Source organism: Marmota monax, unplaced genomic scaffold, assembly GCF_021218885.2.
Source record: "Marmota monax isolate L192 unplaced genomic scaffold, Marmota_monax_Labrador192_F-V1.1 WCK01_AAM20220418_F8-fsc00009, whole genome shotgun sequence".
Taxonomy (NCBI): Eukaryota; Metazoa; Chordata; class Mammalia; order Rodentia; family Sciuridae; genus Marmota; species Marmota monax.
In genome coordinates, this window is record NW_026694710.1 from 24,834,460 (window position 1) to 24,860,461 (window position 26,002).

The 26,002-nt window shown below is 60.2% G+C and overlaps 1 protein-coding gene across 2 annotated transcripts in view; it reads right to left on the reverse strand.

The window, feature by feature from the left end:
* Window positions 1-26,002, reverse strand: part of Ppp2r2c (protein phosphatase 2 regulatory subunit Bgamma) — a 97,760-nt gene that overhangs the window by 5,534 nt on the left and 66,224 nt on the right. For both annotated transcript variants that reach the window (XM_046423646.2, XM_058572428.1), the window contains exons 3-8: window positions 25,389-25,554; window positions 24,430-24,542; window positions 20,958-21,135; window positions 9,333-9,497; window positions 3,114-3,283; window positions 1,738-1,829 (exon numbers count right to left, since the gene is read on the reverse strand). In XM_046423646.2, coding sequence (XP_046279602.1) covers window positions 1,738-1,829; window positions 3,114-3,283; window positions 9,333-9,497; window positions 20,958-21,135; window positions 24,430-24,542; window positions 25,389-25,554 — 884 coding nt within the window. The remainder of the gene's footprint in view (window positions 1-1,737; window positions 1,830-3,113; window positions 3,284-9,332; window positions 9,498-20,957; window positions 21,136-24,429; window positions 24,543-25,388; window positions 25,555-26,002) is intronic.

Sequence of the window (26,002 nt, forward strand, 5' to 3'; positions counted from 1 at the left end):
CAGGCTTTATTAGTGTCACTTTCCAGGTGGGCAGACTCAGGGGCCCAGCGACTTAACAAGGCACTCTCCAGAGGAAGCCACCGTGTGCCTTGCTGGAATGGGTGGGTCACTGCAGGGCTGTCGCCCAACACAAAATGTGGCACCAGCACCTCCTCACTGCCCCTCTGTCCCGTGGGGGCTCAGCTTCCCATTAGCCAGGGAGCACGGCTGCGGGCCGTGGGCTTGATTTTGCCTCATTGTGCAAGAGTGGGATCCTGGGGCAGCATAGCTTCTCCCTGAGCCCCCGAAGTCCCAAAGGGCAGCATGGGATCCCAGCCACCGGCAGGCCAAGCTCAGAGGTGGCCCGGTGCCTCTGTGCCCCAGAAATGCGAAAGCCCTTGGCTGAATGAGGGCTGCACTCGGACTGAACCCCAGCCCACCCCACCTTGGGGCTCCGTCTAGTCCTGGTCAGGAGGCCAAGAGGACAGAGGCCATGGGAAAGCCCGTGTAGGTGGCAGGACAGGAGAGGAACACCCAGGGGGCTACGGGGGGCATGGGAGGACCCCAGGGCTTCCTGCAGGAAGCCAGGAGGAGCCGCCCAGGAGCAGAGCACTCAGGGCGGGTTCCTGGGGGCGGGAGCAGGAAGCAGGGAGGGGTGGGGACCACCAGGGCCGGGACAGCTGGCCTGAAAGGTGCACCCCACAGGAAGTGCTGGGTGGGGAACAGGACAGCTGAGCCCCAGAGGCCACGCACCAGCCACTGGAGCTCAGCACTTCTGGCTCTGGGTGCAGACGTCGCCAGGTCACAAGCGCCCCCTGGTGCCCGTGTGGAGGAAGGACATACCTAGTAGCTCAGCACCAAGTCCCTCTCCTGAGATTCTCACTGCACCTCCCAGTGTTCACCAGGGAGTCCCCAAGTATGGGAGGGCCACAGGACAGGAGGGTCTGAGCACTCCCACCTCCTCGGGGTGGGGTCAGTCCACAGGCCAGAGAGGGTCCTGGGGGGCCATCCTGGCTTTCTATGCGTCCTTCAGTGGACCCCCTGTGACTACCGGGCTGGCCACCGCACACAGCTCTGGTCGGAGGCCCTGCAGGCAGCTCTGCCCCAGGACATCAGCAGGCCCAGGGGCTCCTGTTACCACTGGCTCCGCCCACCTGGGGCCAGGCCTGCCTCCTTGTGGCTTCCTCCTAGCCCTGGTCCAGTCGCTGTCCCCCACTCTTCCCAGCCCTGTGTCCAAAGCCACAGCAGGTCACAGCCCAGCCCCTTCCAGGACTACAGCAGCATGGCAGCCCTCAGCAGCTCAGGGGGCCGACTGCCCAGTAGGAGGTGTGTGGCAGGGGCCATCCACGTGAGTGGACAAGCTGGGCCATGCCCCTGGACCCCGCCCCTTCTCCCCACTGCATGGATGGATAATGGAAGGCCTGCTCAGGGCTGTGGCCAATGGTGGCCACAATGATGGCGGGAGCAGGGGCCAGGTGGACCAATGGTCACTGCTGTAGAGAAGTGAGGCCATCTTGGGGCCCATAGGTGTGGACAGATGGCAGTGACCAGGTGGCATATGCTTCTGCCTCATGGAGAAAAGGCACTAGGGTTCAGCCATCACGCGTGATGGCCCCAGGGTGTGGCCTCGCACCGACACCTTCACTCAGCAAGGCGTGTCCACCCCAGACGGTTGCCCCAATCGCCCCAGTCGCCCGCTGAGCTCCTGCAGGTCGAGAACACTCCTGCCACATGCAGGGCGGCCAAGGCTGGGCTCACCTGTCACTGCCGTTCCAGGCACATTCAAACTTGTCGAAGATGCAGTCATTCTCGTACAGGGAACAGAGCTTGCTCCGAAGGTAATCATGGACCTGGTGAGAGGAGGGCCAGGTGAGAGCAGGGACAGGGACAACATCACAGGAACTGGCCGCTCCTGGGCTGCCCTCCCCAGACTCCTCGTGGTGGAGAGAAAGAGCCCTGTTTGCAAGGTGCTGCAGGTGGCCCAAGGGACCCTGCTCCCCACGAAGCCTGGCACATGGTTCGTCATGTGCTGTGTCCCCAGCCGGTCTGAGACCCACAAGAGACTCCACACCCCCCTCTCAAAGCGCCTGAAATCGAGGCGTGTGCTTCACGGGTCTGCACTGACCACAGGGTCATGAAAGGCATGGTTTGTCCCTGTCCCATAGCCTCTGCTATTTCTAGAGGGACACAGAAGAGCCTATCCCTGTCCAGGGTGTGCAGTGGGGGTGGAGTGGGGGCTCAGTACCTCACCCGTGGCCAAATAAGAGGCCGTCACCAGGAGATGCTCCATGGGCACGTGGCCTCCAGGGGCACTGCTCACACGGCCCAGCTCAGCCTCGGAGTGCCCTGTCTTCTGAGCTCTGTGCTCCTTCCCAGTCCCCACCCCTGTGCCTAACAAGACACGCCCCTCCCAGGCCTCCGGGAGGGAGCTGGGTGTGGGTCACTGAATCAGGGTCGCCTCCCTCGTACCCCAGCCCCTTAGAGCTCGGGCTTCCCTTTCTGCAGGAGGGCTGACAACACCCTCTTCATAGGGGCAGTAAGGAATGGAGGTGACCCCATGTGTGGCAGATGTGACACCCCATGCACTCATCCCAGGTGACGCCATGAGGATCCAGCTGGGCTTCTGGTGGGTGTTTTCTGGCTACATCTGCATGACCAAATCCTGCTCATGCCTCCAGGTCTAGTACAAATGCCTCCTCTTCCAGGAAGCCTGCCCCCGCAGCTCCACGTGCGAGTCTAGCACCCCGTGAAGCTGGCCGCCCACCCACAGGCTCTGCGTGGAACTTGGGAGGAAAACACACGCACACCCTTCCCAGGGAGGCGCCGGCTCTCACCCTGCACCCGGCCCACAGCCCTGTGCTGAGGCCTAGAGGCGTGCCCACTCCCTGCCCGCTCCCCACTCCCCTGCCCGCTCCCTGCCCCGGCTGCTCCCGGGTGAGGGCAGCGCTCTCCTCACTTAGCAGGAGGACTGCAGATGCTGGAGGAGGGGTGCACCCTGCACCCCGCATTAGACCCAGCCTGAAGTCCATCTTCGTTTTCACCATCTCCTTAAAACCGAGGCCCCAGGTGCAGGGACATTTCCTGTGGGACCCCACCTGTGGAGCGGCCTGAGGTCTTCAGGCGGTGGCACCCACCTGGTAGGTCTCTATGGGCCTCGCCTCCATGTTCAGGTCCCAGACCTTGACCGTGAGGTAATCCCGTGTGAGCATGTAGCGGCCGCTGTGGCTGAACTTCACGTCTGACACCGAGGAGATGATTTCCGAGAAGAAGGAGCGGTTGCTGGGGTCCTCGGGTTCCTCAAAGACTGCAGAGAGAGTCGGTCACTGTCACTGGAGTGCCCAGCCCATGGGTCAGAGGGCCAGGAGACTGTTTCCACCCTGGGCTCAGCTGTCTGTCTGTAGGTCATTTGTTCATTTGTCAGACCTACAACCAAACATAACAGGCACTGGCCCAGCTATCATCCAGCAGAGGAAGAACCGGCACCTAAAAGGGCTCATTTGTGGGAACAGTGACACGTTTATTCTGTGTCAGATTCTGTGAAGTCTTCCCTTATATTACCTCATCTAATCCCTGAATTAAAGTATCAAATTGATACCCTAATTATCCCCCATTTTATAGCCAAGAAAACCAAGGCAGACACTGAAAACCACGCCCGGGGGTCAGAGCTGGAGAAAGTGGTGACTCTGAACCCAGATCTACTCTCCAGTGCTGCCCTCTGCTGCCTCCTACTGGTGACGTCCAGCACCGGATCGCAAGGGTGGCCTGACAGGATCCTGCCCTAGGCTGGGCACTGCTGTGGCTTCAGAGGCCTCTCCCCACCTTGAGGGAGACCAAGGGCTGCTCACCCGTGATGCCTGCTGGTCCCTGCTGCACGTCAGTTGGTCTCCCCATCTCCTCCACACGGCAGGAGCCTCGTCTCCAGACAGCCATCCCCAGACCCTCCAGCCTGCCTCCACCCAACCCATGGCTCCAGCAGGCTCGTGAGGCGAGGACGTGACCCTCTCCTCCTGGGCCAGCCCACCATGCTCTGAGCACTGCGTCTCTGCCCTGTGCTAACAGGCTAGCCCCCAACTGGTCCCCAGTTTCCAACCTCACCCCTAGTCTGTTCTCCACTTGGCCACCAGGGAGAGCCTGCCGAACACTCAGGCACCCTGTGGCTCTGTCCCTTCAGAGTAAGGGACGCTCTCCCCGTGAAGCCTGTCCATGTGGGACTTCCTCCACCCGTGCCCCTGGCCTCCCCTCCCACGGGCCCACTTCTCTGCCTCACCAGCCTCAGCATCCAGCTGCAGGGCCTGAGCACTGGCTGCTCCCATTTGGGGGCAGCTGGGTCTGACTCTGCCCCCAGACTGCTGGGGGGACAGGCCATCTGGCTTTTCTGCTCCATGTGCAGGGTCAGGGATGCGCCTTGGGAGCCCCCACGCAGCCCCGCCAGGTGAGCCTGGCTCACCCACAATTTCCCTGAGTTTTCAGCCTTCAGCATTTCTGGGGAGTCAGAAGGAGCTGCGGCTGGTGGCAGGAGACAGGGATCCACCTGACTGTGTGACCTGGGCCAACGTCCTAACCTCCCGATGCCTTAACGTGGTAGGCGGCAGCAGCCTCTAAAGATGTCTGCTCTCTGCTCCCGGGAGCCTGTGCACACGGAGAAAGGATCTGAAGGCAGGGATCCTGGATTTCCACCCTGTGACGACACAGGGACCTCTGAGAGGGAGGCAGGAAGCTCACGGCAGAGGAAGAGAGGGAGGAGAGACAGAGCACAGAGGAGGGTGAGGGGAGCCACGGGAGGGGAAGGCAAGGACCCTGGAGGCTGGGGACGGACTCCGCCCGAGGCCCTAGGAACCCGTGCCGCCGGCCTCCGACTCCCTGACCTCTAGAGCTGTGTTGTTTCAAGCCACAGAGGAAAGAGCAGCCTCCCAGGCTCTTGTGGCAGCAGCGGGGGTGGGATGACCCCCAGCTCCATCGGTGAGATGCACCACCCTGCCCTCCTCCGGGCAGCTCCGGGACTTGATGGACGCCCACTCGGAGCAGCACGGGCTGTGCCCCAAGCTGTCAGCAACATGAGCCGGGGTTCTCCCTGTGCCCACCACCAGCTGGGCACGAGGTCTGGTCCCACCAAGGGTCTGGACTGCCACCACCCATTCTGCGGAGCCTCTGCTCCAGGCCCGCCCCACCCCTTCCGCAGCTATGCTGTCAAGTGCAGAAATAACTGTCTATTCTGAGGACTCACAGAGGGTTGTTTCCATGGCTACCCTGCCACATCGCCTAGCAGACAAAAGACCCTGGTTTCTAGTGCGGAGAGAAGCTGGAGCCATGTGCCAGAGAGCAGGGCAGCCCAAGCGCCCTCCCACCTCGATGCGGAGGGTCTAGGAAGCTACTGTGCTTCTCGGACCTTTGGTTTCCTCATCTGTCTGACGCGGAAATAAACACCCACAAGTGGTCCAGGACTCCGGTCACAGTGTGAATGAAAATCGCAGGTTTGTCTTGTTAGGAAGTGATGACATGAGCATGTCTCCCTGAGGGGTCGCTACCAAGCTGAGTTTTGAGCAGTAAGTGGACAAACAGATACAAGTGGGAGTCAGGAGCTAGTCCATCTCCAGGTCTAAAAACGTTAGCTAAAGTAACAATCATTTGTGTTCTGATCAAAAACAGCCACCACCACTGCCAATCAGGAATCAGCTGCCTGCTTAGTTCCCTCCCTCAGGACCATGCACGGCCTGGTCACAGCAGGCAGCGGGGCGACACCCAGCCCTCACCCCGCATTTACGGCAAACTAAATGAGACGAGGAAAGCGAGCTGAGAAGGCGTCTAGAGCAGGAACCAGCCTGTCACCAGATCTGAAGAGAAAGCTCCCGGGGCTGAGGCTGTGGCCAGAGGTAGAGGCTGCCTGGCATGCCCAGGCCCTGGTCCATCCTGGCACACAAAAGAGAGAGAGCGAGCTATTCCATCCATGCAGGCTATCGAGTTTGAGAATAAAAAATCCTGGAAAATTTTAAAATACAGAATTAACTGTAATAGAAAATCTGCATAAACCACTAATCAAAAGGAAATAGACCTTTAAAAAAAAATTCTCAAAAAAGACATTAGAGCCAGCCGGGTGCAGTGGCCCACACCTGTAATCCCAGTGGCTCCAGAGGCTGCAGCGGGCGGATCGAGAGTTCAAAGCCAGCCTCACCAACATGAACTGCTAAGCAACTCAGTGAGACCCTGTCTCTAAATAAAATACAAAACAGGGCTGGGGATGGGGCTCAGTGGTCAAGGGCCCCTGAGTTCAATCCCTGGATAGGTTCATACGTGAGCTTCATGAAGACGCCAGGGGCAGGTTTACTCTACCAAGTTCCAGAAAGAGGAAGACAGAGCTACCCAGCTCGCTGTAGGAAATCAAATAACCTTAACAAAACTGGGCAAAGAATAGGGAAAGAAAATTAAAGGCCAACTTCACCTAGGAGCATGCACAGAGGCCTATATAAAACCAGCAATGCGCACATGGCCGCCTGTCCACAGGCCAGGAGGGGCCTGGACACCAGGATGCTCCCAGGAAGTCATGGGCAGCCAGAAAACAGGCCACAGGGATGTCTCCGGGGGCACCTGGCCACATGTCACCAAGCACCCTGCCAACCAATGTTCTGGAAGACCCACATCATTCCCTGAACACCTCGCTCTTCGGAACCTAGTGCATTATGGGGAAGGGTCTGCCAGGGCCCCAAAGCAATGCTCCCTGCAGCCCTGGAGGATGGGGCGAGAACGAAAATTGGATTGAGTCATGGAAAAGAAAGCTCTGTGCCTCCTACTCTCAGGTTTGCCTGTGACTCAGACCAGGCTGGCTCACCACCAGGAGCGCAGCGGTCACGTGGCCGGAATCCATGCTTCTAGCCCAGCTCAGGAAGCACACAGGTGCTCCCGCACACCCAGGGGACCAGGGTGACACGGGCTGCGGAAGCCTAGGGGCTCTGATTTCCACCCACCCCCCACAACAATGGAGCAGCATGGCACCAAGAGTCTCTGTGCCCCTCTGTGCCCCCTTCCCACCCACGTTCGCTGATTCAAGGTTTGAACCTGTTAAACACCAACAGAGAGAAAAACAGGAACAGCGTGTCAACCGTGCTCGGTGGCCAGCGGCCTGTCCTGGCCCCGTCCTTTCCAGGGCTCCCCTGCTTCCCTCTTTGGCCAAGCGCTCGTTGCTCTTTTGTCCCCCACTGAACCTCCTCACAGGAGCATTTCCACATCATTTAAAAATCCTCTAAAACAATATCAGAACAAGGTGACCGAGCAGTGCTCCATAATGCAGGCGTCCACGTCACCGAGTAGCCCTTTGCTGTCCTGGACACGGGGTGTCTCAGCTCCTGTCCTGTAGGAAGGATGTGCCCCGGAGCCTCGGCTTCCCTCCACGGGGTTCCGAGGGAGTCAGGGCCTGGACCCGTCTGTTCCCGTCTTACTCTGTGCCCTCTGAGGCAGAGCTGAGCACAGGCCAGGCTCGGGGGATGCGGGGCTGAGTCAGCAGCAGTGGGCACAGGTGGCGGCCCAGCCTGCTGGCACCCTGATGCTCAGACTCTGTGGACTGCTGTGGTGCTCGGCAAGTTCAGGCCACTGGTCAGTGACCTTGAGGTGGGGATTCACCTGCAGTGCCCCAGTGGGCCCAGTGTGACCAGAGGGTCTTCATAAGGCAAAGAGGGAGGCAGAGTGGCTTTGGAGAGGGTTTGGGGGCAGCCCAAAGCCCAGGAAGGTGGGCGGCATCCTCTCGAAGCTGGTGAGAGCAGGGAAGGGCTCCTCTCCCAGAGCCTGTGGAGGAGCCAGCCCTGCCCTGGTGACACCCGACCTGGGGCAAGGAGGCCGTGGTGTCACACTCTGACCTGCGCGCAGAAGAGAATAAACTTGTGTTGCGCTAAGCTGCTCCCTGTGGTTGTCCCCTGTGGCAGAGCAGGGGACAGCTCCATCTGGGCCTGGTTGTGGGCCAGCACTGCCCACACTCCTCAGGTGGCCTCTGGCCTCCCCTCTGTCCTGTCCACACACTGATATCTCAAAGGCCTAGGCCTCTCCCTGGCCTCCAGGCCTTCACGTCTGGCTGCCTGCTGGACCGTGCTCCCGGGAGCCTAGTGTGCAGATGTCCCACTCACAGGTGGCCTGCCACCTCTCCAGGCCAACCCCCCTCACCACCGCTTGAGCCTGGGAGTCCCAGGCCTGGCGCAGCCCATCTCACTTGGAGCACACTTGACCTCTCACCCTTGGCCTGACCTGCGGGCGGTGGCCTGAGCCACCTGCCCCTGCTCTACTCTGATTCGCCTCCTGCCCTCCTTCCCGCGCTCCCCCTGGCCTCCTGCCTCTGCCCCGCACAGCTCTGCTCAGGACCACCTTCTCCCCACTCCCGCGGCTCACTCCGTCGGGGTCTGTCTTGCCATACCCTCGTTGGCTTCTGTCCCTGAACTTGACACTGTGGCCTAGGAACGTGTTCACTGTCTCCCTAACTCAGACGCAAGCCCCTGGTGGCATGGAGCGTGGGCAGGCCTGGAGGAGAGTGGTGGTGGCCAGGAGCAAGGGACAGAGCTCAGGGAGGGAGAGGGGACAGGAGGCTTCAGCGCCTGAGCCTGAGTCCCCAGGGCGGAGACAGGATCCACACTGACTACCCATGACACGTGCACCCAGGGGAGAGTGTGACCCACCCTCCACCAGCCACTGACTGGCCTCACTCACTCAGGAAGTGTCTCTTTCCAGACACTGTTAATAGGCACTGGGGATGGATGGGGAGGTGGACCAGAGGGACACGGCCCCTGCTCTCCCAGCAGGGGTGCAGCCTGCTACTCCACAGGAAGGGAGCCTGATCCTGCCTCCAGGGGCCTCTGGAGACCATGTGGCAACTGGGGCCACAGCCAGCACCAGGCAGCCCAGCCCCCCATGCTCAGTTCTGGGGGCCAGGCTCAGCCGAGTGTTCTGAAGGTGGGCCGTGGTGGCTGTCTTGCTGAGGGCTTGTTCCCCTGGGCCTCCTCCAGGGCACCCTCTGGGGGGCTCCAGGATGAGGGGGCCACACATTCCACACCCAGCCTCTGAGGGGCTCGGGCTGCAGGGGAAGAGGGAGCAGCCCCCAGGGAGCTCTGCAAGGGAAAAGGATGCGGCCCAGGATGGGCAGAGCAGGGTCCTGGCCCTGTGTGGCGTCAGGGGAGGGCCCCCGAGGAGGTGACATTAGAGCAGCATCTCCTTCACTTCTGCGTCTCCTGGCCCTGGCCCTAGAGTCCCAGACCCTGGAGCTGGGCGGCTCCTGGGCAGCAGGACCAGCAGAACAGCCCGGCCCACTCCGGCCGCCCCCAGCTCCAGGACAGGCCGTGCAGCTCGCCCCCCGCCTCTGCAGGGCCTGGGGTGGCACTTACGCTTGGAATGCTTGTCACACAGGGCCGCCGCCCGCATGTCGCAGAGCCGCAGGGAGCCCTTGCTGCTGCTGTAGACGAAGAGGTTGCAGTGGTGGGGGTGGAACTCCGAGGCCGTGATCACCTCCGTGAGGTCCTCCATGTTGGCCGGCTTGATGTCCACGATGTCTGGGGGCAAGGTCAAGGAAGGGCAGCAACGGCACCCTGGCTGCTCCGCCTTTCCCTGTCCCCAAGGCCCCCAGGACAAGGCTGTGCACCTCTGTTCCCAGGACCCCTGGACAACACCGCAGCAGAGACCCCTGAGCCACAGAGCTGCGTGGGGCAGTGCCTGCTGCCCCCCTTTCACGTGGTGTCCACTTTCCTTGCAAAGCTGGGCCCACTGCCTCCCTCCCACCCTGAGCCCTCTCCCCAGTGGCTCCCAGCCCCTATCATTGTTGAGCAGAAGGAGATTTTGTTGTGCATCTATTACATACTCATCAGGAACGCTCTTGGTGAAGGATTCAACATCTCTGTCACTCTAACTGTGTCTGAAACCAAGCCTGTGGGCCTCTGTCCCCTCCCCCAGCTCCTTTCCCCTCTGCCCACAGCATCGGGGTCTCCTGTAGGGAAAGGGCCTCTTTCCTTTCTGGGCCAGCTCCAACTTGTGCCTATGTGCAGGCTGGGGAGTCGCAGGCCCCAAAGCCTGGGTCTCTCAGTGGCCCAGGACAGTGGCTGTCACAGCCAGAGCACCTGGGGAGAATCTTGCCCTTGCAAAGGATGCTGGGCACAGTGGACACTGTAAGGCAACTCTGTGAGCAGGCTTGGTCTCCACGGGCACAACACAGTCATGGCCAGGACCTGGGAGCCCTCTGAGCAGGGCCCTGGAGCCAATGGGCAGTGCTGCCCTCTGAAGCCAAAGCCAGTGCCTCTGGGCAGCATGGTGTCCTACAGGCCGTGGGCATCCCACTGGGTCGGGGCCACCAGGTCCCTGGACCCACAGCTCCTGCTGCCTCACTCTTCATGGAAGCCATTGGGTATGTGACGGAGCTAATGACCAAGAAGGGATGCCATCCCTGCTGAATTTCATTTAGTCCCCCAGGACAGGCCTGACAGTGGGCTCCTGGTCAGGGAGGTGCCGTGGCAGAAGCCCCAGGGCCCAGCAAAGGCAGCCTCCACTCGCCCGCACGGCCACGCGTGTGCAGGCCACAGCAACCACCTGGACGGCTCTAGCTTTGGGCAACTAGGTCAGAAGCCAGAGGCCTTGGGCTGGGCATCAGGGCCTGGCTGTCTCCGGAGCAGGCTGCCACATGGGAACCTCACCTCTGCCCTGCAGCCTGTCTCCATGTCTGCAGAACGAGGGGTGGGCGTGAGCAGGGAACGCCCTTTCCTCTAGAGGATGAACCCTGGCCCCTCCTCAGCTCCTGAGCGGCTGTGTGAACCCACGTGTGGGACCCTGCTGTTCAAGGCCCGCCTCAGGACGGGCCTCCCTTGGGAAGGGGCATAATCAGGTGCATTGAGAGCCCCTCCGTTTTCCCACCTGATTCCGCTCCAGCTGTCCGGGGGGCTCTGACTAACTCCCCATCACTCTTTGGCAGCTAAGAATCATATTCCCTACAAGAAAAGTTGTGGGGCACAGGAAGATTCAGGAGAGAGGAGCAGGTCACACAGGACGAGAAGGACAGTGGGAAAGTCCCCCACTCGACTGAGCAATTATTTTCTCCAGAGCCCTGGGCTGAGGATGGCCCCCCAAAAGGTGTCCATAACCCCTAGAGAGTGTGAGAGTCATCTTATTTGGAAAGGGGGTCTTTGCAGATGTAATTCAAGATCTCGAGATGAGATCACCTTGAATTACCCAGGTGGGCCCTAAATCCAACACGAGCGTCCTCATGAGACACAGAGGACAGTCACCAGAGGGGGAGGCCCTGCCAAGATGAGCCAGGGTCCAGTGATGCAGCTCCAAGGATGACTGACAGCTGCCAGGAGCTGGGAGAGATGAGGACGGGTGTTGCGCGCAGCCCTGGGAGGGTGGGTGCGCCCCCTGTCCCCAGGATGAGGCCTCGTCACCCTGCAGGTTGGTGGCTGTGTGGATGCCCTGGCTGTTCAGCCCACCCTGTGAACCCTAAGCTGTAGCTAAGAGAATCAGTGAAGCTCAGAAATGGGGTGCACTCCACCCAAGAGTAAGTTCCTGGCTCTCCTGCAAGGACACGGGGCACCTGGTCACACGGCCTTCTACGGGTTTGCAGAGACCTTTATAGAAGCCCTCTGTCTCCTGCGGTCAGGGGCTCTGCATTATCAGAAGACCCAGCCAGGGTCACACCAGCAGGGAGGGCATCATGAGGGCTGGTGACATGTGGGAGAGGGGTCCCCACATCCCTGGCTCTCAGTCCTCTAGCCTTGGCACACTCTCCACTCCACGGGTGAATCTGTCAACAGTCAGTGGGGCGAGGCCGTGAGATGAGGAAAGGTTCCCGGTTGGTTCTGGTGAAGAGCTAAGTGAGAACGGTGAGGACGTCACCCGTGAAGGCCAGGGCAGTGCGGCCATTCCAGTCACGCCCAGTGGGCCTTGGCGGAGATGCCAGGAGGGCTAGCCTGGAGACACAGCGAGTGAATGCCACCCACCGGAGTAGAGAAGCTGCAGCCCTGCAGGAAGGGCTGCCCTCTCCCATCCACCCAGCAGGAGACGGAGGCGCTGGGTGGGCAGCACCACGCCTAGGACCATGCATGAGGCAGAGGCAGGGCTAGCCGGGCCGGGCTGGCCTGGAGCAGGCGCAGGTCTGCCCCGTGGCAGCCCTCCCTGTGGTTGGTGTCCCAGGGCCCTGATACTGGGTCTCGCTGGACTGGCTGGGGCCCTCAGCAAGGCAGGACCGAGTGCAGACAGATGTTGGACGGGAGGGAATCTGTGGCCTCTGGCTCCACTGATCAAGGGAGCAACGCGTGGCCATCCAGGTGCCTTGGCAGGAACCTGCTCTGCCGCCGCGGACAGCAGCCTGCTCTCAGCACTGGAGACAGTTACCATGGCAACCAAGCAGCTGCAGGGAGGGAAGGAGCATCCTGCCCAGGGCCAGGCCACAGAAAGCCTCCCCCGCTGGCCTATCAGGGACACTGGGAGCGCAGGAGACAGTCCTGGGAAAACTGCTTTCCTCAGCAAATCTCCAAAAGATGGCCTGGCCTCAAACGTGCGCTGAGCACTCAGGCCACCTCACGTCCACCCTGCCGGGCTCCCGCTGCCACAGCAAAATGCCACAGACAGCGGCTTGGACAGCAGGCGCTTGGCTCTCCTAGTCAAGGAGCCCAGAACCTCAAGCTCAAGGTGCCGGCTGGGCTGGTCCTCCCAAGGCCCGTCTCCTGGGCATGAAGGTGCCCTCTCCCTGCACTGTGCTCACAGCCCGGTGCCCGTGTGTCCCGATTTCTTGTTTTTAGAAGGACACCGGCAGTACTGGGGAGGGCCCACTCCACCCCATGGTCTGACCTTCACCCAGTCACTCCCTAAAGGCCTAGTCCCCACACAGTCTCATCCTAAGGTCCTGGGCTGCGATTGGTGTTTGCCTGGTGTGTAACAGCCTCGGAGTCAGAGACCAGACACCACCTAACAGCTGTGTGGCCTCTCAGAAGCCCAGCCTCTCCGCACCGGCCTCTTGTCCCTGGGCGGGGTGACAATGGCTCTGAAGGGCTGTAATGAGGTCTCATGAGATGACACACATGGGAAGGTTTGCACTTGGCTAAAGTTAAACCAGAATCGCGACCCGGAGTCCTTTACTCCCTCTGGGGACAAACAGAAACAGAACAAAAACTAAGTCGCAAAGAGTCCTCCAACCCGGGAGGACCTGGGTGGGCGCAGAGCTGGACCCCTGGGTTCTAAGAGCTGGGAGGGCAAGCCCATGCTGGGCCCAGCAGGCCTCTGTCCAGAGGAGAGAAGACGGTGATGGGGGCAATCTGGGCAAGGGGGCAGCTTAGCAGATGCCCAGGGTGAGGGAGGGTGGGGTACAAGTGGCCCTGGAGCAAGGCTGGGGGTGGCAGGATCCATCCCAAGAGCAGCAGGCTGGGGGCCTGGGCTCCGGCCTGGGGTCACAGGGACTTCAGTGGGGAGCCTGAGATACCCCAAGGCCTGTCAGGAGGGATGGGACTCAGGACAGAGCCACTGGTCCCTTCTCCCAAGTCCTCGCCCTCAGCCACATGCTTCACAAAGCCTCTCCTCTGTCCTGGGTGGCACATTCTCCTTAGGAGCCAAAGCAGGAGCCAGGAGACACTGCCCCAGCTGCAGAGCTGGATGGGCAGCTGGAGGGACCTGGGGTCCTGAGAGGCCTTGGCAGGCGCCCACCTCTCTGAGCTCAGCTCCACCTCTGCCAAGTGGGGAGAAGGCCACGCCCCTCTGACTCACTGTCAGAGGTCACTGGATGGAGCTGCACAAGCTGTGCTCAGCCTCTGAGTCACCCCAGTGGCCACCATGGGGTGATGTCATTGTGAAGGAGAGGCCAAGTGGCATGACAGCTGGGTGCTAGGGCTCCACGTGCAGGCAGCCCCGGGGGAGCCCCTGCCATCTCTCCGCAGTGACTCGGGGCAGGTCTCCTAACCTGTGTGCTCAGCCACAGAGCTGCTGGGAGATTGCCTAAGGCACCAGGTGCCCTGTGCTCAGAACACCAGTGCTCAGGGCTGACAGAGGGCGGGTCAGTACCACGGACAGCGGCACCGAGCGGAAACCCTGCGCCTGCTCAAGGCCCCAGGACAGTGTGCCATCACGGTGTGCCATCAGCTGCCTTTCTGGGAAGAAGGGAGGCAGGTTTAGTCGTGTTTGTCGACATGGGTAGTGGACACTATCACCATGGCCCAGCTCATACTGAAGCCACGTCCCTGGACACAGGGGGAGGAGGGGGACCACCACTCCTACAAGCAAGCAGGGGCCAGGTTGGAGCTGGGGCATCCTTGACCCAGCACAGGGCCTGGCACAGCAGGAGGGTCCTTCCTTTGTTCCCTGCGAAGAAAGATGGCGAAGCCCACAGACCTGTGTGCGCTGACCGGGGTCCTGAACCTCCCACCGCTCAGCTCCCCGCCCGCCTGTGGGAACCCGCTCCATGAATGAGAATCAGAAATCTGTTCCCGATGGAGGCTGGCGCAGTGCCCCTTCCAGCGTGAGGAATTGCTCAGGGGAGAAAAAATCGATTGAACTGTCTTTAAAATCCTCCGGGTGCTAAAAATAAAGCAGAGGTCCTCAGCTGCGGCCTCCTGCGCCATTTGTTACCTCTGAGGTGCATGGAACTCTAGAAGAATCGCCCAGTGCTGTCAGCCGTCTCAAGACATCGGTATTAAAGGACGCGAGGGGCTGTTTCAACAGAGGCTGAGCTGGCACCCTGACCAGCAGAGACGAGGAGGCTTTACGAGGACCGGCCTTAAATTCGGAAGGGCTACTGTTCAGGGGGGAAACACCCCAGCAGGTTGCCGGCCTGGTCAGTTACCAGGCCCCTTGTGTGAATGAGTGCTCCACCCCTCACATGTATCCTCAGGAGAGGGAAAGTTCCCCACGTTGCCTTTGTGGAAGTTGATGGTCCAGGAGGGCCAGCAGTGGGCCTGAGCCCAGGCCTGCCAGGCCCCAGGGCCCAGGCTGCTCCTCGGGCTCTCAGTGTCTGGGTCTGAGCCCCTGGAGCTCACACTGATGAGCAGATGGTGATGTCCTTAGGTTCTGTGGGGATGGTGAGTTTCTCACCCCAAGTCCAGCCTGACCACCTACAGCCATGCAGAAGCACCTACTGTGTGCAGCCCCACAGGAGTGCAGGGATTGTGCTCACCTGGGCTCCTGATCCCAACCTTCTGCCAGAAATGGGGGAGGCGGTCATATCCCCAGAAAACCCAGTGCAGCTGGAGAGAGGCCAGGAGCCTGGCCAGCATGAGAGGGCACATGGCGAGGACAGGCAGACGATGGCAGAGTGACAGGGTTGGGCGCAGATGCTTGGAGCAAGTGAGAGTCAGCTGGGCTCTGAGAGGGAGATGGGCTGGTCAGGGGGTCAGCAGTACACAGCCCACACTGACCAGAAGAGGAGAGAGGGCAAGTCTGATGTGCCAGAATGCAAGAGGCGAGGCCATGGGCCTGGTCACCAGAGAGCTGTCTGTGGCTGAGGGTGCCCAGGGCCCCTCGTGGCTGTACAGGTGGACAGGCTGCCATGGCCTGGGGTGGGAATGGCAAGGCTTGGCACGCTTTCCACCTGAGGGGGAGGAGACAGGGAGCTTTATGTGAGCTTTGGTGACGGCTGGGCCATGTGTGCGCCAGGCAGCAGGGGAGGTGGAGAGGGGGACAGTTTGGATACGAGGAGATGGGGACGAACAGGGAACTTCCAGGGGACCACGAGGACTGCACAAAGCCCTCAGGACAAGCAGGCTCCCAGGCAATGGTCACAGGAACAGACCCCTGGTGCAGACCGGGCCTGCCCTTCACTCTGCCCCAGGCCCCAGCCCTGGCTTCTCTTCTCAGGACCGGTCAGGACTGTCGTCACCCAGCATCCAGAACCCGCCAGGTGGGCTCTGCCCAAGGGCATCACAGTCGCTGGCAGCAGCTTCCCAGCTGGGTGCAGTCGCCCTTGCCCTCTGGGCTCCTCCACAGGATGCACCGCTCCTCACCACCAGAGACGCAGCAGCACCTGCGACCCAGGCCTCGGTACCTTCCCTGTTGAGGGAGACCGGCTCCCCAGGACCCGAGCGGGGTCTCTCAGCTCTGGGTGCCCGTCACTCCATGGCCAAGCACCAGCAGGCCACAGGCAGGGAACTGTGGCTGCCTGGAGGAGGACTCTGGCCAGGGGAGGCCCCCACGTGTCTCTGCAGACCGCACTCCACGCCGTCCACACGCCCGCATTCTTCCGGCCAGGCTGCCTGGAGCCCGGCAGTCAGTGTTTTCACCTCCTCTGTTGCTAAGAGCCAGAGCACCTGTATTTTCATCAGCTGACGATTTTCACAAAGTTAGAGGCTACACCAGGTTTTACAGAGCTATATGACAGAATATGCAGCCAGGGAGGTCCCCGGGCTCCCAGGGGACCAGTAATCCAACGACACTGCCCCGTTTCACGATCCCTGGCCGGGCTCAGGTTCCAGCCACTAATCATCCTTCTCCCCCTGCACCCCACCAGCGCCAGGGCTGCCCTTTCCCTGGGCAAAACCACGACTGACTCACTATGCCCCTCCTCGGCACCCACAGCCAGCAGACAGCATGGCTGGGAAGGTGCTCACTGCTGTGCCAGCTGGGACCATCAGTCACCAGCTCCCACACTGGACACCTCACTAATAGTCCATCACCCGTCTACTCCTGGAGGGCAGGATCCTCTCCACCCCCAGCATCAAGCACGGTTCCTGGCACACAGAGGTGCTCAATAAATACCTGCTGGTAGGTGGCATTCCCTGCAGCATGCAGAGAGCACCATCTGTGTGCTCACAGTGTGGCAGGAGCCCAGGCTGACTGCAGTGCCCAGAGAGAACGCCACAGCTCTGCGGAGGATCAACCCTCTCACAACTAACCATTCTAATGTCCTGGGGCCACTTGGGTCCCAAACCTGTGAAGCCTACATTCTTACTGTCTGGGAACCTCACCTGCCCATGACCACGCCCAGCTGTCCCTTGTCCCCTGCATCTCCTTGGCTCCCAGGCTGTGCGTGCAATCCCACCCACCACCACACACAGCCTCACGGCCCCTGCAAAGCTGGCTGGCGATGCTCCCCAGCTTCCAGTGTGCCCACAGCTTCTCAGACCTGAAGCCGTGGAGGCAGACAGCGGCTGCGTGTCAGGTTCACATGCCGTCACCCTGCACGTCCCCAGGCTCTGAATCCACAGACTCAACCATGTGCCGTGGAAAATACTCAAAAGAAAGTTGCATCCACTGAACATGTGGGTTATTTTTCCCGGTCATTGTTCCCTGCATGACACAGTGTCACGACTCTTTCCACAGCACTGTCAGTGCAAGAGGCCTAGAGATGGTGTGAAGCACACAGCAAGATGTGCAGAGGCTATATGCAAACACTATGCCACTGTATACCAGGGCCACTGTATACTCGGCCATTCTGACACCAGCATCCCGGGGGCAGGGTTTGGGACCCCATGATGAAGAGGGGGGACTTCTGGTCCCTGCTCTCTGTCTCTGCCACTCCAGCACCTGCCTCTCTCCTTCCACCAGGAGAACCAGCCACAGGCCCAACATTTATAGAGCGCGGAGCAGCCCCGCGGCCCACAGCCCCCGTGGGTGTTTAGCTGAAGTTGGGAATTATTAAAGCTGAACTGAACTTACAACGTGGCTCCTCAGTTTCCTGGTCACACTGTAGTACTCATCAGGCACAGGTGGCCGCAGCTGGCCCCCTGAGTGCAGACAGAGCTCTCCCAGGCTGGGCGAGGATGGCTCCATCTCCGTTGTTTCAAGTGCAGATGTTATGAATGACTTCACAGCGCTGACCCAAGTCCTTCCTATTTACGGCATGTGACGTACCACGAATATTTTATTTTCGTTTGCAACATGAAGCTAATTTCCTCTCAAAAAATAGTTATTTAGGCAAAACTAAAGAAAAAACTGACTTAAAAAAATTAATAAAACTTAGAAAAAATGGGAAGAGTAAATGAACAGGCGGCTGCAGACACGGCAGGTACCCAAGGGGCCTGCGAGTGACACCGGTCAGGAGAGGCACGCCTCACAGCCTGGCCGGCCTGCCCGACTGCTGTGGGGCCACCTCTGCCCTGCTCCCCGTCAAGCCCCTCACCCGCCGGCACTCTGCTGTCTGGAGCCCAGGGAGCTCCCCACAGTCACTCTCCTGCCTCCTCCTTGTGGCCACGGCAGACCCAGGTTCCAGCAAGGAAGACCCCATTCACTCCTGCCCTGAGCCCGCAGGCCCTCCAGGGAAGGGCTGCACCCCTCCACTCCTCCCCGGGTCCCAGGGCCTAGCAGGGGCCTGGACAGGACAGCCCTGAGAGCCCTGAAGCCAACAGCAGAGGGGAGCAGCACAGTACAATCCCAAACGGGCTGCAGAGCCTCCGGGAGCAAGGGCATCACCAACGCCGCACTGCACCCCGGGGATAAGCCCATCCCCCCGAGGCCCACGCCAGGAGGAAGTCGGGGTTCAAGGAGGGTGGCTGCCACTGTCCTGGTCTGCAGTGGGCCGCTCAGGGCAAGGCAGACAGCACTGGGCCAGGCCACGGAGGCTGAGCACAAGTGCAGCTCAGCCCTGCGAGCTGGGGACTTGAGCCAGCCCAGGCTCCCCCGCAGCCACGTCCTCACCTGTGAATGGGCTGGTGATAACACTGCCACTGTCCTCAGCTCTGCCATGAGCACCCAGTGGTGGAGGGGGCTCTCTGTGAGCTGTGGAGCAGTGCCAGGAAGCCCTCTGGGTCTCACCAACCCCATTTGCAAACCTGGAGTGTCTGCATTCAATTCTCCTTAGCTTCTTTTCTTTCTTTCTTTTTTAAAATGTTTTCACCAGTCCATGATAGTGGGGTTTATTTTAATAACTGTGGGGTTCATTTTGACATATCCATGAATGCATACAACAAAATGTGCTCCACTTCAACAACTGGTACCTCCCCTTTCCCTCCCCTCCTCCCTCACCTTGAGCCCTTCCTTCTATTAATTCTTTATTTTAATTGGCACTTTATAGTTATACATAAGAGTGCAATCCATCCTGCCTCATAGACATGCGCACGGCATCGTTTGGTCAGTTACACTGGGACGTCAGTCAGTAGTTCCAGACTTGGCAGTGGGCAGTGGTTCCTGGTCTTCCAGGACTGACCCCTCCCACACCTAGACACTGGGCTGGGCAGAGATGGAGGCCTCCAGCACCAGGGGGGCATGTGAGTCTAGTCTGGCCAATCAGAGCATGGCATTCACCCTCCCTCAACAGTGATTGGTTCAGAGAGAGCCAGGCCCAATCAGAACCAATAGGGTGCCATCTAAGGTGCTCCTGAGAGAGTTTGAGAGCTGGTCTCTTTTCTCCTGGACTTTCACTCTGGCACTCACATGGAGCCTGAGACCGGAGGCAATGAGCAGAGAGCCGCACCCTAACACCGCTGGAGCCCCAAATCCACCAGTGTGGAAGCTCTTTGTGGTTATATTGGTCAGTAAAGGCCGTGCTCACAGCAGCTGGAGTGAGGCGTCCTGACCCGGCAACAGCAAGTCCCACCAACCAATGCTGTGAGCACCAGGGATGGCAGGCCTGCTGGGATTTAGCCTGGGTGGAGCATCTGGGCCGCCCAGCCCCTCCACCCAGCCAGATCTGAGCTTTCACCCCTCCCAATGTCCCAGCCTGGAGTCCTCCCGAGCACCCATCCCCACCTCCACCCTCCATGCTGGAGAGCAGGAGCAAGGAGGCAGATGCTCCCAGTACCATGGAGCTGACTGTGTGTTGGGCCCAGCCTGAGGGGCTCACAGACTGTATGTTGTGGTCCTGTGAGGAGGGACCACAGAGCGGGTTGAGGCTCACACAGCCCCCCACGTGTTGCCAAGCCCTCCTGCTGGGCCCAGGGCCCCTCAGAGGCTTTGCTTACAGCTGCTCCCAATTCTCTTCCTGCTGGACGAGTCTCCCTGCCCAGAAGCCATTGTTACCCTCTGTCCTTCCTCTAACCCCCAGCCTGCTCCCTCCTGCTCCCCCTCTCCCTGCTGGCCAGTCCTGGTGTCTGCTGGAGGAACACTGTCCAGCCAGGCTCACAGTCCTGTGGGAGCTCAGCCGTCTGGACCCTGGGGACCAGCCCTGACAGGCACTTGGAGACTCAGTTGCACGAAGGTCCCAGGGTGCCCATCTCCCATCACCCCCAGGTGGCCGCTCCCACAGAGGGCAGTCAGAGTGGAGGCTGGGTGAAGAATCTGAGCTGCAGGGCCTGGGTTTGCTGTCGGCTTAGAGCAAGTGAACCTGGGCTCTGTGACTCAGTTCTCTCATCTGGAAAGGGGCTGGTGACCATGCTGGTGACCATGCCTGCCTCCCAGGGCTGCTGTGAGGATGACCTGAGTGCAGAGGGGAGGCCATGCAGCGTGGGAGGCCAGAGCCCCTGGGTAGCACCTCACTGGGGCAGCATCACGAATGGTCTTTAGCACAGTGACCTCCTAGCAGCCGCCTGCCCTGTCCACCACCACCCCCGGGGCCAAACCTCACCCCTCCCCAGGCTGACATTCATGGATCAAGGGTCCTTCCCTTTTCAGGCAATGTGAGCCAGTCATCACTCTTGACCTTCACCTGCTCTGACCCAGGACCACTGAGTAGAGGTTCTCCTGGCCCCCACTCCAGCTGAGCTTCTGCTCCCGGGTTGTCCCTCTAAGCCCTGGAAAGGCCCTCGGTTCTGCCCATCACACATGGATACAGCCTGCCTCAGACCCCAAGAGGAGTCTGCAGGAGCTTCCAGGAGGGTCAGGCATCCTCCTCCAGGACAGATGAACCCTGGGCCCTTTGCCCTCTTTGCTGTCCCAGAGAGGCCCCAGGAGGGTGGGATGCTGGCCACTCTAGGGGAGGGGAGAGGTCAGATGTGACCCTCAGTGGCCATGACTTTAAGGCTTTCATTGAGTCTATCTGGGCTCATTCTGGGCTCATGCACACTGAGCCAGAGGTGCTTCCATGAAGAAGTTAAGCAAAGCAGAGGCCCCCAAGCCTGCCTGTGGCCAAGCCAACAGCCCTGAAGCCACCCCCATGGGGCCCCTGGCAAGGATACTGAAGCTCCTGTCGGTGATGGCCAGGTGCCAGAGGTTGATGCGGAGGTCGTCCGCAGACATGTACGTCTCACAGTCGCTGTTGACAGAGATGGAGTTGATGTGGTAGGTGTGGCCATTGGCGAAGATCCTGCGTGGGCTCACCTCCACCATCAGGTCCATGGGCTTCAGCACAGGCACCTGCAGGGCAGGATGGGGATCAGAGGGGCAGCAGGGAGCAGGTGCAAGTGGCATGGCAGGGCACACGATCTTAACAAGAGGCCACAGCACTCGAGGGGCCACCATCCTGATGCTGCACTGTCTGAAATGAGCAGTGACAGATGGCAAGGTCCCTCACCTGCCCAGCCCTGCAGGAGAGGCTTCCTCCTTTACATAGGCTCCTGGGATGGGTTCTGAGCCCTGGCCTGAATGCACTGTGTCTAAGTGGCTGAAGAACCCCTCTGCACCAGACTTTCCCATCTCTAAAATGACATGGAAGATAGCATGGCAGACCAGGCCACTGTCCACCAAACTGCTCTACTTTCTGCAAGAACATCACTGGGAAGTTTCTGCCCACCAGGGGACTACATTTCCCAGCTGCCTTTGCAACCAAGTGTGGACTCGTGACTGATCCTGACCAATGAGATGTCAGCAAAGTGATGCGCGTGCTCCTGGGCAGGTGGTTAAGCAAGGGTGTGCCTTCTGGCCTGGCAGTGAGGACCCAGGCCTTGAGGGATGAAAGAGGCTGCAGGATAGCCGCGCACCATCAAGGTGCCTGCACACTGACCTCCTCACAGCAAGGAACACAGTTCCCTGTCCAACCCTGAAACACTGGGGCTCTCTGTTACAGCACTGGAGCCTGACTCATCCAAACCCATCTCCACGTCAGAGTCCCTACAGTGGCCCTGGCCACAGTCTGTGCCTTGTGCCGAGAAGGCTCAGCCACATTGGACTCCTAGTTAACCCTGCTTCCTCCCGCAAGACCAGAGTCACACTTCTGAGGCTGAGACTGCCCCCAGGGATGTCCCTGTCCCTCATGTCCCCAGCTCACTGCCCACAGTGGGGGGCACTGCAGTGCATCTTGGGTGCAGCTCTGTTCAACTATGAGGTCTCCAAAGGTGGCCAGCCAGTCAGCTATGAGCTATCCCAAGGCCTGGCCTAGGCTGGTAAAGGAAAACCAACCCCACCCTGCTTAGGCTGCCAAGGCCCCCTGGAGTTCCCATAGCCTAAGGCAGCTTGAGGTTGTTGTCTGCTCTCCTCTTTCCCCAGGGAATTGGGGACCAGTCAGGGTGTGATGTGACCTTCTCTTATTTGTGTCTAGTGCTGGGTCCAGGCCCAGCACAAGAGGCCCTCTGGGGAGTGAGTGAGTGGGTGGGTGGGTAAATGAATGAGTGAATGATAGGCTATGTTCCTGAGCTCCCAGGGACCCTGGGGAGGACAGGGACAGATGATATTGGAGTGAGTGACAAGCACCCGGCTCCTTTGATGCACATGCAGCTTTGCAGTCCCCGCTCAGTGCTCCCACGTCCAGGGGCTGCGTGAGCATCAGGTGTGAGGGTAAAGGCTCTCCCAGCCTATGTGTCACTGTCACGGTCCTCATGGCAGTGACTCTGCGTCTGGGAAAACTTTGGGGGCAGGGAGTGAGTCTTAGCTGGGACTTGCTTTGGGGCTCAGGACCTGCCCAGCACGTTGGCTCCTCCAACAGGATTCACAGGTGGCAGGAAGCCGCGGGGCTGAGCGGCTCAGGGTCACGGGAAGGGGGAGGTAAAGAAGAGGCAAGTTCAGTCTCGTCTCCAAGGCTGTGATCCGGGGCCACTGCCCTGCCTGGACGCCAGGCCAGTGAGACGCGACCCTCCTGCTTCCTTCTGGATGACACCCAGAAGCTTTTCTGGGCAGGGGGCGTCATCCCCCATTGTGGACACCAGGTAACTGCCTCCCGGCTTCCTCAGGATCTCTGTGCACTGTGCCAGTCACAGAGGCCCGCGTGTCTGAACGACCCGGTGACCGCTCTCCGTCTCTCCAGACCCCCGGTGCGGGGCGTGCGAGCACCTGCTAAGCCTCTCCAGGACGGGGTGCGGGAGGCCGGGTGGCAGGCCCTCCACCCACCAGGTCTGCATGAGGAAACCGAGGCACAGAGCAGGGAAGTGGCCGCGGCCACCAACCAGCTGTGGGTGAGTGTGTCTGGGAGCCTGCGGGGCGCCCCAACACCAGGCCTCGAATTAGGAGGCTTCTGGATGGGAGCGACAGCCCTCAGTTGCCGAGGAACCAAGGGAGATGGGATTCCAGGCCCCGGGGAGCTGCTGGGCCTCCCGGGGCTCGCCCTGCTCATTCACCGGCATCTCAGGTCACTTCCTCTGAGCAGCACTTGACCCAAGGCCTGCATTGACTGAGGCTTCCCAGTGCCCAGAGCAGAGCAGGGGACAGAGGTGTGTCGAATGGATAGAAGTGAATTCGCTGTGTGAGCATCGATTTCATCAGTGGACGGTTCTGGAAGCCAGGGACAGACCAGGGGGCTCCGCTCCCCCTGCCCTGCTTCAGGAGGAAAGGGACCGTTAGTCTTGTCAGCATGACGTTGCTAACCACCCCACGGCTCTGCTGGGAGCAGGGACCTCGCTCCTGCTTCGTGAAGGACCAGGAAGCTGGCTCTGGACAGCCTTCCAGGCTCGGGTCCCGGCTGTCTGCCTGCTCGTCTGTGAGATGGGACGGTGGGAGCAGAGCCAGCCTAAAGGATCTGGTGAGGGCTGAGTGAGCTCTTGTGACAGCCCCGTGGTGACAGTGCTTGGGAGACAGGCTCACTACTGAAGCGTTTGTTCTTGCTGCAGATGAGGACTCCGAAGCTGAGGGAGGCTCGGTGCCTCGTCCCAGGTCACGCTGCCAGGCAGTGGCAGAGGTGGGGTGGGAACCCTCCTGTGGCTCATGCCTTCCATGCCTCACTAACTTCCTGCTGAGGAGAGGAGACCTTTTGCCTTTCAATCATGCTGGACCAGCCTGTGCCTTGGAGTGGCTCTGCCTGACCTCCTTGGTGACAAGTGCCGCCTGGCCAGCTGGGCCTTGTAAGTGCTGGGGCTCGGCTCGCCCCAGCTTCCCAGTGCACCATGGCGGAGGCTTGGGGGCAGGGCTCAGCTGACAGGTCCTCTGCTCTCCTTCCTCCAGCTGAGTGCCTCGGCGCGAATGCTGGCCCTCTGGGGTCGCAGTGCCCCTCACCTCCCAAGGCAAGCTCTGGGGGCTCCTCCTCCTCCGTCCTAGATGAAAAGCACCTTGGAGACCCACGTCCTCATGCAAACCCGACCTCCAGGAGGAGGGTCCTCTCCTGGTGAGGAACTGAGGCATGGGGCAGAGAGCTGGCCATGGCCACCCAACAAGGAAGCAGTCCGGGATGTGACCCTGGCCCTGGCTCAAACCTCAGTGGCCCTTCAAGTCCAAAATTTCTCATGGCTTAAAAGAGGAAGCATGGACATGCTCCCCTTCCTGGGACCACCTGTGGAGGCCACTCACCTGCAGCGACGTCACTGTGGACAGGTCCTTAAGCTTCCCTTCTTCGTCTTTCAGGTTGTAGCCCTCAGGCCTCTTATCTCGTTCGGTAATCTTCCATAATTTGATAGTTTTATCTTTAGGAACAGAACAAAGGAAAACGAGACACAGAATCAGCCACCAGGACAGGGGCAGAATCTCCAGGACAGCCAGCTCCGCATGAGGCGCTGAAGGCACCTCTCGTCACCCTGTCCACGGTCAGGGGGTCCTGCGGTTCACCTGCACTGACGCGGGGAACCTGCACGTGGGCGCTTGTCCATATTCTGTTCTGTCCTCGTGACTGGTCCCAAAGGTGGCACGGCTGGGCCAAGGGCGTGACCCTATCGAGCCTCCTTATCTGCCTCTCCACTCGTTTCCAAGGCAGGACCACCGCTCTGTCCCCCTCTTCAAAGGCCCTCACTGGCAGGGAGAGAGGGCGGCTACCTGCTCTTCCTGAGTCGCACCCTGCTGTACGGAAGCCCCCAGCCGCTGAGGCACGAGGCCCCTGCTGCTGCCCCAGAGTGAACGTGGCCCAGCAGGCACTGGTGGCACCTGCAGCAGGGGCAGGGGTCCTCTTCCTGAGGCAGAACGACAGAGGCTCCTAAGCCAGTCTGCTCTGACTGCCACTGTACGCCTGCAGCACAGCAGTTGTGGGGTGGGCTGGCAGCCAGGCTGGAGGGTCCACCCTGTGTCAGCTGCCGCTGGGTGTCCTGACCTGGACCCTCGTCTGAAACATCAAGCCCCCTCCACCCCACAGACAAGTGCTCGTGACTATTTACAACCCGGGTCCAGCCAAGCAGGTCCAGCCAAGGAGGCTGTAGCCTGGGCAAGAGGGGGGATTTCATGCTGCTCAAGATATTATGCTGAGCTCTCGTACAGACCCAGGAGAATGCCCACACTACAGTAAAGCAAGATAGCGTCTGATGACAGGGCGGGCGCCTCACCGTTGGTGGACAGCAGCGAGTGCGCAGCGTTCTGCTGCGGGAGCCACTTGATCTTGTTGATCTTCTCCTCTATCTCCAAGCTCTTGAGATAGTCGAACTCTGGCTCATGGCTCTGGAAAGTGCTGTAGACGTCATACTCACCCTGGCTGTGGGGAGCATTTTTACTCTGCAAGGAGACCCCAGGGACAGAGCTGAGCTGCAGGACTGGCCAGGGCAGGGGAAGTGGACACAGGGAAGGGGCTGGGTGGTCAGAACCTCAGAGGAACTAGACATTGCCTTGCAATTGGCTGCCAAGGAGCACCAGTTGGTCCAATTCAAGGGCCAACGGAAACTACATTTTAAAGGGCTAATAATTTTCTGTGTGGCTGAGGCCACACCCCACCTTCTGGTCAGTTCAATCCAGACCAGTTCACATTTAACTGAGCACTTACTATGTGCTGGACGCTGAGCTAAGGGCTTCTCGGGCTGTCCCTCATATTCTCCAGGCTTCCTTTGTGGGAATGGGAGTACCAGGACAGCTCCCATCTTACTGATCAGCAAGTGGAGACTCAGGCAAGTGAACCTTCCAGAGCTTTGTATCCACTAGGGGCCGCCACTCACTCCACTGAGGTCAC